Genomic DNA, 13,004 nt, shown 5'->3' with positions numbered 1-13,004 from the left:
ATGGACAGGAGCCCCACAGACTCCTCTCTCCATGGGATTTCCCAGGCAAAAACACTGGAGTGGGTTGCCATTTCCTTTTCTTGGGGATCTTCCCCACCCGAGATCGAACCTGCGGCTCTTGCATCGCGGGCAGATTCTTTACCACTGAGCCATCTGGTTATGGTTGATTTATCACAGTGATATGCAAATACATGGGGTAAGATGAATGAACTAACCATTATCATCATCATCACCACCTCACATCTAGCCCTCGATATGTTAACTCCCTACATAGCTGTCACTCAGAGTATAACCTGTTAAATGGGATTTCTATTTGTCAAATAGTGGTGATTTATCAGAGTAGACATTTTCTTGAGTTCAGGCTATCAAATTACGAACTGTGTGGTCCAACTATCAGGTGCATTTGAACTAGGATGTAATTCACATAAATGTTGAATCAGACTAGTATTCACTAAGTCTTAAATATTGTTATTTGTCATCAGCCAAAAGGAACATATTTGCCGAACTATATTGCTGGCTCATCTATTCAGTTACTCAGCTTCTGGTGGAAACTACTGTTTGTTTCAAAGAGCAGAAATTTTCTTCCCTCATGGTGAAAACAGAGTATTATTTACAGGAGAAATTTAGAGAAATATAGCAAATAATATTGCTAAAAGTACTTTCGGATATGAAGCTAGAGATTTGGAAACTCAAATGAGAAGCTAAGCTAAAATTATCACCTTGAGTTACACAATTTTTCTACTTTTTAATAGTTCAGATAGTTGAAAAACCTGTTGAGGGGGGTGTGAAGTTTGAAGGTTATCACTAAATAACAACTGTATTTTATGAATTCTAAATTAGTTCTTAGTTTTTGTTTCTTTTAAAACTAAAGTTAAAAAACTGGTCATATTTCAAAACTCAAACACTGTTTCTTATACCCAGAATTTTCTTAATGGAACTTTTAAAGAGATCACAGAATTTGAAGAAATTCTGGGATTTGACTTCAACGATCTTACTGGTGACCCAGGCAAAAGGAGAGGGCATTCAAGATAACAGCCAGAAAACCCAAGTATTGGTCCCAGATTTTTCCACAGGAAAACATCTTACTCAACTCACACCTTCCATGGCGCAGTAAAGAGCAAGCCAAAACCAGCAAAATATCTGTGTAACTATGATTAAAAGGTCAAAGCTACTGGAAGTATTATTTAACGACTCGATGTAAAAAATGCTACTACTGATGGAATTCAGGATCTGGAGAGAGATAATCAAAAGCAATCAAGGATAATAATTGTTCATATGATGTGAAAATTTGTAGTCATTGATAGAATGCCACTTTTAAAATAGTTTCACTGTCGATTTTTAGTGAAATGACTTCGAAGAGGTTCTATTCGGTATCCAGTCTGACCTTGCTTACTGCAGTTCTCTAGTATCCTTGCCAGATACTCTTCGGCTTCCTAAGATTTAAGGATTTCTAGTGACGGGCAGTCAGAGTATTAAGCACTTGCTTGAAGCCAGCTCCAAGGGAGTCAGTGACCTTGAATTCTTCACTACCCCAAGGTGACCCAACACTGCATTGCATGAACTCGCTGATAAAATGAAAACACACTTTAACCTTCAGACGTTTCTTTGGCAGTGCAAATATGATCTGGTTGACTACCTTTGCAGGGTCCTCTTAAAGTAACAAAGTAGATCCTGGATACCCCAGCCAGGCCCGTTTAATTGGTTAACTCTTTCACGCTTTTCAGACTCCATTAAGCTCCATCCTCTCTGTATCAGTTTACAAGTCTCCTCCGCCTCTGCTGCTCAACCAGGCACTTTGTCCACGATCAAACACAGCGCTTCTTGAACACCCGCATTTTAGCACTTCAGGCTCAAACTCTGATTATACAGACTGGGAGAGCCTACCCAATGAATGAAAGGCCAATCTAGCAATTAGCAGTGGAGACGCGATGCTGAGGCGGTCGGAACCGCAGCCGGTCACTTTCCCCACGCTTCCCCAGCGCCTCCAAGACAAGAAACCGAAAGGATGGGCGGGGCCTGTCGAGACCCTTCAGGCCTCAGCGGGCCTGACGGCCTCCAGGTTTCCCAGCAAGCTCCAGGACAGAGGAGGTGGGGAAAGGAGGTCATCGCGCCTGCGCGCTAGTAGGTGTGACCCGGGTGGGAAAGCCCTCGGCGTCCGCCATTTTGGCTGCCTCTGTCGGTCTGTTCAGTTACCACGTGAACCGCCGACGGAGACCCGTTGGGGGGGGGAGGCGGCGGCAGTGTTAAGTGAGGAAGGAAAAAAAGACTACGAGGGGAAGGGGGTGTCGGGGTTGGGCGACGCGGTGACACCTGAGGCCTGGTGGCGGCGGTGGATCCGGGCAATCAAGGCTGAAGCAGCCAGGACGACGGCGGCGGCGGCGGTCGGACAAACAGGCTGACCGAGCCGGGCGGTGGCGGGAGCAGCGGGAGGAGCCGGAACGATGCCGGCCGTGAGCCTCCCGCCCAAGGAGAACGCGCTCTTCAAGCGGATCCTGGTAAGTGTGAGGCTCCGAGCAGGCAGCGAGGAGGATTTAGCCGGTACACGGGCCTGTCACCCCTAACCTCGGCCCACCGGGCACCGGGCCACCCCCGCCCGGGACCCCGCCTTCGTACTCCTGGTCAGGCCGAATGCACTCCTTCGTCCGTTCCTTGAGGTTCCCTCTTCGGCCCGCGCGCCCGGGACCACAGGTTTCCTCCTCCCCGTCCCCACGCTCCGAAGGCCGTGGTTGCGGAGTAGGCCCCTTGCTCCCAGCTTCTAGACGACCGGTCCTCATTCGTCCCGAGCGAAGGGAGGAGAGGCCTGCCTTCATCAGGGAACCGGGCGACAGGGGCAGGAGCGGCGGCCCGGCTGGTGTGGGAACGCTGCCGGCAGGCCAGGGTGGCACCCTTGGAAGGAACAGGTGGTGCGGATGCCGCACCGCTCATTCATTGCCCAAGCGCGGCTCTCCTTCCATGGTCCGTCCCTCCCTCTTACTCTCCTCTTGGGATTCACCTGTCCCCGCCCGACTCGGGGTCACTGATTGACTTGGGAGGAGGGAAGGAAGAAAGGCCTTCAGAAGAGGAGAGGAAGCTTTCTGAACGACTACCCTGGTAGTCAGTAGGGATGCTTGCGTTTCCAGCTTCTCGGCTTCTCTCATTCCCTCTTTTCTGGAGTAGTGAAGAGACATTTATTTCTTAGTTTCCGAGCGGGAAACAGCCCCACCCCATCACCCTCCTTGGAGGTGGGGCCGACTGCGAGGGGGCGGTCCAGTAGGAAGTGAAAAGTTGAGAGCTTTTAGTTGAGAAGTTCTAGACAAGGGTTTCTTATAGACTGAAGTGTGTTAACACGAATGCAAGAAATTAACAGAGAAAAGAGAATATAAGAACTTTTGAAATGGATCTTTTTGACGGTAGCTTAGGCTCGATAATTTCCTGCATTTCAGATATGTGCAGTTTGCATTTTTTTTTGATACATTAATAAGATGATGCTTGGAGGGACTGTTTACGTTGTAGAATGTCTTGTAGCTTAGGTGCTGTAATTAACACTCTGTAGCACGCTTTTGTTTGGCTGGGTGGGTTGCCGCTTTCATGGAGACATTTCTTTGAAAGAATTAACTACGTTTACCAAACTGCCAAACTGCAGCCTGTCGAGCTGAAATCCATGGGGTCGCAGAGTCGGACACGACTTAGAGACTGAGCAACAACAACCAAACTTAAGACTTAAAATTTGGAGTGTGTGTTACGGAAGTGTTAGTGTTTTCCTTTTGCAGTTTGGTATTTCGTTTGTTTGAAAAGTGTAACAACTCCAAGGACCCGGGTTTTCTAGACCCGTGTTGAACTAACTTTGATTTTACGAAAACATCCATATGCCTATAGACTTAGTCATTAAGTATGGAAACACATGTAAGAAAGTCACATCCAATACGGTGTACCTCTTAGTTACCTTGAAATCCTTATGGGCAGTTTTTTGGTTTTTAGACTAATGGAGTGTATGTAGGACTGTATCACTATTTAACCAGAAGTTTGTTTTTTATATATTTTAAAGGAGTAATTGGTGTGTAGGTTCGACTGTAACATAGTTTTAGGATAGTAGTTTGTCGTTAATCTTCCTCCCCAACTCTGAAAAAATTCAAGTTGCAAAGTTGAGATGAGTACAGGGAGCCCTTGCAGATTCTGTAAACATTTAACATTTTGCCAGATTTGCTTTTTCTCTGTCCTCACACATATACAAGAGTTAAAAGGAAATTGCTGGCCTGATCTTCATCCCTACATGCTTCAGCAAAGCATCCTCTTAGAGTAAGGAGATTGTTTTGTATAAGCAGAATAATATTAATAATCACTCCCTAGTATTGTCTAATATCCAGTTTATGAAATTTTCCTAATTGTTAGGGCAGCACTTAAAAACCTTAGTTAGAGGTGGACTGTAGAGTTGCACATAATTTAAAAAAATAATAGATACCTTGTACTCTTTATCCAGTTTCCCCACTGCTAATGCTTTGCAAAGCCATAGTTCAATATTGTAACGTTGATACAATCTGCCAGTCTTATTTAGATTTCTCCATTTTACTTGTACTAATTTGTGTGTATATTTAGTTCTTTGCAGTGTTGCCACACGTGTAGATTACATAACCATCATTACAGTCAACATACAGAACAGTTCCATGAGCACAAGGATCCCTCTGTTGCCCTTTTAGAACTGCACTCTCTCCTGTTCCTCCCATCTCCTCTAACCTGAGACTGGCAACTACCATTAATCTGTTCTCTGTTTTTATAATTTGATCATTTGAAGAATGTTTACTGAAAAGAGTCATACTGTACCTGACTTTTTAGGATTAGCCTTTTTTGTGTGTGTAACCAGATTCCCTTGAGATTCATCCAGATTGTTGAGTGTATCAGTAGTTTGTTCTTTTTAATTGCTGAGTCGAATTCTACCATGTGGATGTACCACAGTTTGCTTAACCATTCATAGCATAACAATTTTTGATTAAACATCTTAAACTTTAAAAAAAAATTATTTGGTGGTGATAGTGGAGGAAGTCCCTTAAATTCATTGGTAAAATCAAGGTGCTAAAGGGCTTGTTATAAAGTGTATGCAGAAAAAATGTAAAAATCATTAAATGAAAGGGAATATAATATCCTTATTGTTCTCTTACATTAAAAATGAAAATATTACTAACCAAAGTATGGTTAGTATTTGCTCTTACAAAGTTGTTTCTGCTTCTTCAGTACTTGTAGTAGTTACTGCTTTTGATTTCAACCCCTTCCCCCTCCCCCTCAAAAGTTTGCATACTCTAATACTGTGTAATCAAGTGTTGCTAGGTTAGTAACTGTTAAATCCTTCTATTAGCATTGAGGTTTTCAGCTAGTGCTTTGTTAGTTGTATCCTGCTTGTTCGTAGTGAAGTTGTATAAGAATGAAATTAGTTTATATTTTTTTAATATTTGAAGCACTGATTTCAAAATAATGAGGTATGTTTTTGCCTTAATTTTTCAAAAGAAACCTGGTTTACACGTCGGTGTGTAAAAAAATTTCAGAATTTCTGTAGTGGATTTTCCTGGCTTGTTCTAGTCTAGTTGGTATCTGAAATCCAATTTTGTTGCATATTTGGCCCATCTTTTCCCCCCATTTTACTCTACTGTGTTCTGAAATGCTGAGCCTTGCCATGAGTTGGTCAAAATGTCTGCAAAATATGTCTTAATTTGTCTATAGAAAGAACAGTTGATGAATTTAATGTGATATTATGTGGGAGTTTAAAGAAGAGTTATTTGTGTTTGCCAGAGGTGTTTTGTTGTTGTTGTGATTCCATACCATTTTAACAGTTTGGAAAACTAAGTTATTAGCAAATGTGTGTTTGCCTACCTATGATGCTATTTGTTTATCTAAATAGTTTGAGGGGCACTACCAGATCTTTATACGACTTTCTTGGGATATATTTAGCAAAACTACATATGTTGTGGGTACCTAAAATATTGTAGGTAAATTATTTCATTTTAGTTATTGCTTTTGGAAAAAGTGCTGTTTCTACAGTTAATGATATGTAGGTTGGTTTGAGTTGCACATGAACTAAATTAAATTAGTAATTGTTAACAAGGAGATTTCCATATGCACATGGGAAGGTCAACTGACTTTAATTTCTGTGTGACAATAATAGTTTTGCAACTGAGTGTGGGTAGTAACCTTGAAATTGGCTTTAATATACTTTTGCCTGTACTGTATATGTTTAGAATATAATGAAAACAAAAAAGTTTTAGCTGCTCTGAAGTCCCCTTTCTTCTGTATACAGTAGGTAATCAAACGTTTGAACTAGAATGAATTTGTTTAAAGGTGAATTAGGAAACAAAATGCAGTTTTGCTATAATGTAAAATAGCTATATTCTTAATAAACACTATATTCTTATAAGGTACAACATACTTTTAAAGTTTTCTGTTTATTTTTTAATGCTTTTAATAAAAAGTCTAAAAAATCTTATGAGAAGAAAAAACTGATAATGTTGCGAATTTACTAATTTGTTTTCTTTTAACTTTCTATCGTAAATTCTTACTGGAATGGGTGTAGGGTGAACAAACACATAAGTATATGTCTTTATGTGAATTGACAAAGTATATATATTTTTAAATGCTTTATTGTGTTAGAAACATGAAATATTTAAGAAATGATGCTTTTGGGTTAAGAGAGTTGGTTACAGTATTTATTTGTGCAGGTATTTTGGGAATAGAGTATTTGGGTTAAAAAAAAACCGAATGACTACATTTTAGTTTTCGATTTTAATAGACAACACTATATGTGTAGAAAAGCAGACAAAAGCTAATAGGAACCTGAATTTAATGTTCGATTCTATGAGTATTTCAAAGCCTTGCAGTCTTGAACCTTTACTGGGGATTATACAAACTAAGTTATTTGATGATTAAGAGTTGCCATTCCAACTGTTAACTTTGAAGACTGGTTAAAAGCAGTTTCCACAGAGGCAGACATGGTGCTCTGTTTGATTGAGGGACAGGAGAGCTATTGGCCAACTGGCTTTAACAGAAGGGATCTCTTTGTTTAATGTGCATTCTTATTTCCTTTAATATTTCTGCTTCTGATAATGCATTTCTTAGAAAGCATTGATTCAAATTTATTTTCTTTGCTCGTAACAGTGCTTTTGGACATACAAAGCTAAGTTATAGAAGGGATCATACACAGAGGCTGTTTGTTCAGAATTTTGTCCTCCAGATACCTGCATGGTTCATCTCTTCTCTTATTTCTTTTATTGATAGAATTCTGCTCAGATATTCTCTAAATGTTATATTGCGGCCTTCCTTGACCGAAAGCCCTCTTCAACTCATCTCTGTATTTTCTTCCTTGCTGTATTTTTCTCCTTATCATTATTTGATGTATCAATACAAGTAATTTATCACATCTTCTATAATTAAGATGTAGGTTTTATGAGAATAGGGACTTTGTTAATCAGTACATATTTTTGTATGAAGTGAGCATGAAGACAGTGACTACAGGGCAAGAGAGAGAAATCTTTATCTTTGGATTTTGTGCTTGCGTAAAGGTTTTTGGAGAAGGGAGTTAACCTGGGCCTTGGCATTGTAGAATACAGTATTACATGAGGTAATTGTAGGATATCAGGCAGAACCTGTATTACTTGGTAAAGCCTTGGAAGTTGTATTTATGAATGAATCATAGTATTAGGTTTGTTTACCTGGCCTTTCTCCCATCACAAAAGCATAAGAGAACATTTTTATTGTTTCTTTTTTGGTTACGTTAGCATTGGAGGAAAAATGGTACCTGGATTAAATGAGGATGTTTATCATGTGGACCCTGTTGGGTGAGTCATCTGTAGTTTCATAAAGCTCTAAAACTGATTCTGATAAAGTCAGGGACCAGTGTATATGATATTAGCAGACAGGAATATAAAATGTTAGAAGGGAGAACATTTGTAATTTAGAGTTGCTTTGTAGGTGTTTTTCAGAAAACTTAAAAATCAAATTGAATTCTTGGAATTTGAGAAAGGCTTGCTGGCAAGCTGGTGTGGCAGAGCAATCCATTTAATCAGTGAGCCTAGCCAACTGTCAGCATTCACATCTAAATGTTAATACAACTCTGCTCTCTGTTAGTAAGCAATAGCCCTACTGAAAAGAGAAGAACTTAAGATTTTTAGTGAAAAATGATCTCAGAAATAATGTCAGTTGTTGGTGTTGATGGTAAGAACAAGTGGAGATTCAAAAGTGATGGTTCTTAGTGTATATAGTAGAATATGGAGGGAAGGAAAACCTTATTCTTGACTTCTGGGAATTTACCTGGAACGTCAGCAGTACATTTACATTTAAGCTGTTTTAAGATGCATGCTGTACAAACTTGTATTAAAGTTGTAACTTAAAAAACAAAGCAAAACTAGTTTGATGTGTTGTATGTGATCCCCTCCCCCCCCCGCCCCCCCCCCGTGGGTAAGGTATGAATTGTATTTTCATTACTTAATTTGAAACTAAACTCTTTCCATTATTATGGAATTAATTATAGATTAATAAAAGCAATCTTTTTGGCTATTTAAAAGTAAAATGTAAATTGAAATATAGAAATAAATGATGGTGATGTTAGTTTTTTGTTACCTTATATGCTGTATTCCACTGAGATTTTCTTTTATAAGTAAAATAATATGAACACATTTTCACTTGAGATCCTTTGAAATTTCACCTAAAACCTCCTGGGACAATTACAGTCTTGTTTGAAGCTGGTGATAATTTTAATCTTAAAGATTTTTTTTTAATAGAGGAGATAGTTGAACATTTCTGTGTGTAATCTGTAAGAGGTGTTTTATCTGATAGCGTGTGAAAGGAGAATTGAAAGTTTGCTTTTAAGAATACAGACCTAGGGGGAAAAAAGTCCCTGGAGTTGGTTGTTTACTTCCATACATGGTGGTGGATCTGATTTAAGAAAAAAAATTTTCTCCTATGTTAATGGGTTTCAGTTAATATGGTATCTTGTTTTTCACCTTTGGTTATCAGTGCTCTGGAACTAAGTCAGAATCTTTAAGAAAGGGAAAATGTAGTAACCTGGCATTTATTGCTCATCTATTCTGAGTTAGATTCTTTGCTGGGCTTCCCCCCAACCCCATATTAGCTGATCTAAACCTTGTTTTACTCTTTTGAGGAAATTGTAATAAGTGTAAATAATACTTAACGGTTGCGTTGTTTAAAGTATATTTCTAATTGCTTTATATACAGTCACTTGTGCTATATCAGGACATAAGTTCTTGAAAGTCAGTGTATTATGCAATTGCTGACTAAAATCAGGTAATAACCCACAGAGCTTGTGGGAAAAATAGAGTTGGGCCACAACAATTAAAAACTTCATTGAAAACAAATTAGAAACCAAGGTTAAGAACCTAATGAAACTGAGAGCACAGTTTTACATATGAAAAATGGCTAACAAATACGTAAATACTGTAATACAAATACTGCCTTTTGGAAGTTTACTTGTAGAAGTGGGTGTCAAGTATTGCAGCTAGTGAATTACTGTGAAGTGATGGAAGGAAAGTTACCTTAAATCTCAGAGAAAGTTGTAACACCAGAGGTGGGTGGGGTGTGACTTGTAGCCCAGGAGATGAACTGAGGGCGCTTAGATATCTGAGGTGTGTGTCTGTGCTGAGCGTGCCTATTCGGCTCATTTCAGCCGAGTGCAGTTTTCTGATTCATCCAGTATTTCTGGTAGACAAGTCCTACAGAAGCAAACTTCAAATTCAGTGTGCTCAAAATGCCCCGAAGTATCAATTGTGTTGGAGCAAATACGTGTTTTCAAAACTAGTATTCTACTGGAAGTGGCCGAATGTGAACTTAGAGATCACACAGCCTGGGTCTGAGTAGCTCTTCCTTCACTCTGCTGTTTGTCATTTACTAAACCAGAACTTCTTGCATCTAGTACCTGAGACAGTGTCACATTTGTTGCCAGCTTAGTTGCCACTGCCATTAAATAGACTTAAACTTCTTCAGACATTTTCTTTGTTTGAAGAAGCTTTGTACCCAGAATATCAAAAGTTTCAGGCTAATTCCTTCAAAAGATTTTTGAAAAGGGGTGGCTAAGTAACACTTTTAAAGCAGGAAATAAAATATTACATGTTTCTTCAGTTTGTATTTTAAGATGATGGGTTTTAATCCTGACTGCTTTACTTTATCTTTTATGCTTTTAAGCCTTAGTTTGTAAATTTGAGTAAAAAGAGAAAAACAGTATTTTTCTGTTCTACTTTACTGGTCAGGTAGTGAGATACGTATAAAAGTCCTTGGTAAGTGCTAAAGCGTCAGTCAGTCAGTCAGTCAGTCAGTCAGTTCAGTCGCTCAGGCGTGTCCGACTCTTTGCGACCCCATTAATCGCAGCACGCCAGGTCTCCCTGTCCATCACCAACTCCCGGAGTTCACTCAACTCACGTCCATCGAGTCTGTGATGCCATCCAGCCATCTCATCCTCGGTCGTCCCCTTCTCCTCCTGCCCCCAATCCCTCCCAGCATCAGAGTCTTTTCCAATGAGTCAACTCTTCACATGAGGTGGCCAAAGTACTGGAGTTTCAGCTTTAGCATCATTCTCTCCAAAGAAATGCCAGGGCTGATCTCCTTTAGGATGGACTGGTTGGATCTCCTTACAGTCCAAGGGACTCTCAAGAGTCTTCTCCAACAGTTCAAAATCATCAGTTCTTCGGCGCTCAGCTTTCTTCACAGTCCAACTCTCACATCCATACATGACTACTGGAAAAACCATAGCTTTGACTAGATGGACCTTTGTGGGCAAAGTAATGTCTCTGCTTTTGAATATACTATCTAGGTTGGCAATAACTTTTCTTCCAGGGAGTAAGTGTCTTTCAATTTCATGGCTGCAATCACCATCTACAGTGATTTTGGAGCCCCCCCAAAATAAAGTCTGACACTTTCCACTGTTTCTCCATCTATTTCCCATGAAGTGATGGGACCAGTTGCCATGATCTTCGTTTTCTGAATGTTGAGCTTTAAGCCAACTTTTTCACTCTCCACTTTGACTTTCATCAAGAATGTGTTAGTAAATGTATAATATAGGTATAGTCTGTTAAAGACGTTACCTTTTCCACTGAATTGACCTTATCTTGGTTTTATGTTACTTATTTTGTAATTTTAAAAAATATTTTTATTTTGTTTTGTATACTTTTTGGTATCTAAGGAGGTTTATATTTTTGTTTTAGTGAGTTGCTTTTATATTTATACTTTAAAAAATTCCTGGGAATTCCCTGGCAGTCCAGCTGACTCTGGACTCCAGTCCTTGGCAGTTCAGAGTCGATCGACTCTTTTACCCTCTGGGCCCAGGTTTGATCCCTCAAGTTGCAGATGTGGCCAAAAAAAATAAAGTTCTTTTAGTTCTCTTTTTTCTTATTTAGAGGTGTGGAGGGGAGGGAATTTTATGCTGTGTTTATTAATGTGTGAATGAACTTACTCTACTCAATTTTTTTTTAGTCTCTTTTCCTTTGACTTTATTACTTTGTGAGAATATGCCATTTTATGTATATTCTACTCTCATCAATACCTTTGTTTTAGATTTAATTAAATAGAGTTAATATTAATTTTCTTGAAGTTTTATTGTCTCTTGGTTGGATGAAACTTACTGTCTAGTAGAGATTCCTCAGCCGCGCTTGCGGAAACCTTTTAAGGGCTTAGATGTTAAAAGTGCGTACCTAACAGTCTTGATGTTTGAAGGATAGCTTGACTCACATATTCTTAGATTTCTTAAAAATGATTGCCCTGCCATTGTCTTGTTTATATGTTGCTGATGCCAAGCTGGTTTTCTTTTCTTTGTTGATGGTGTGGTCTTTTTTGAAGATGTGAGTTTTTCTTTATCTGTAAAATTGAATTATTTTACTTAGTTATGTCTCTGTGTTGACTATTCTAGATAAATTTTCCCTGGTATGTGTTTTCAGATTGTAGATTGATGTTTTCTTTGAGTCAGTAATTATAGTTTTGAATATTAGTTCAGATATTAGTTCAACTGTTTCATTCTTCAGTGACCTTTGCTTATTGGATCTTCGCATCTCTTTTATATTGTTTCCTTCAATTCTTTTATATCGTATATCTTACAACTTAGTCTTCATTTCTGAGATGGTTTTGTGTTTTTTTTTTTTCTATTTTAAATTCACTTTGTTCCTGTTATTTAAACTTTTTATTCACTCTATTTAGAGTATTTGATTTGAGATGTTCTTTTATGTCTGCATCTGTTTTTTTAGTTATTTCTTATTTGTGATGGAGTGTTACATCTTTCCTCAGTTTTATTGCTATAGTTTTCGGTGTGTTTTCACCTGCCCAAATTTTTCACTTTTAAAAATTCTGTGTAAGTAATTCGGTATGGATGCTGAGTTCTTTTTTTCTCTTCAGGTTATTTGTGATGGGTTATACTGTACCAGCAATACAGACAGTTTTATTTTGGGGTGAGGTTGGGTGGTTTCTTCAGTCTCTTAGTTCAGGAATACCATCTTTGTTGCTACAGTCAAATGCAGTTTTTAAAGTAAGTCCCCTTGGGACTTCCCCGTTGGTCCAGTGGTAAAGAACTTGCCCTCCAGGGGACTTGGGTTGATACCTGATTGGCGAACGAAGATTCCACAGGCCACAGGGCAACTAAACCCATTTGCCACAACTAAAAAAACCCATGTGCTGCAATGAAGACCAACCACAGCCTAAATAACAGAGTCTATCAAACTATTAAAAACATAAATAAAAATGAACTAAGCCCCCCCCCCCCCCCCCCCCGCCTTGCTCTGTGCTGACTTAGCGGGCCTGTGTCTTCAGTGCTGCCCCACCATCCGGCTTACAAGTGACAGTTCCTCCTCTCAAGGTGGCTCCTGCTCCAAAGCTGAGCCCTACTAAACTGTCACCTTTGGTCCTACAGACTTGTTGAGCTTCTACATTCTGACTCCCCGGTAGTCATTGCCCCCATCCGTCATGTCTGTCAGTACTTCTTTGGACTTCTTACTTGGGTGAACCTGGGTGAAACCTAGTTAATATAACCCATATCAGTGGCTACTAGGGCC

The 13,004-nt window shown here is 39.3% G+C and overlaps 1 protein-coding gene across 2 annotated transcripts in view; it reads left to right on the top strand.

Moving 5' to 3' along the window:
* The first annotated feature begins 2,309 nt into the window (after positions 1-2,309).
* The window catches only part of NAA15 (N-alpha-acetyltransferase 15, NatA auxiliary subunit), a 69,334-nt gene continuing 58,639 nt past the window's right edge, over positions 2,310-13,004 (top strand). For both annotated transcript variants that reach the window (XM_052654335.1, XM_052654334.1), the window contains exon 1: positions 2,310-2,495. In XM_052654335.1, coding sequence (XP_052510295.1) covers positions 2,442-2,495 — 54 coding nt within the window. In that variant the 5' untranslated portion in view covers positions 2,310-2,441. The remainder of the gene's footprint in view (positions 2,496-13,004) is intronic.

This window comes from Budorcas taxicolor, chromosome 17 (genome assembly GCF_023091745.1).
Source record: "Budorcas taxicolor isolate Tak-1 chromosome 17, Takin1.1, whole genome shotgun sequence".
In the NCBI taxonomy this organism is placed as follows: domain Eukaryota; kingdom Metazoa; phylum Chordata; class Mammalia; order Artiodactyla; family Bovidae; genus Budorcas; species Budorcas taxicolor.
Note: the sequence above shows the minus strand (reverse complement) of the source record. Positions and strands in the feature narration are given on the sequence as shown.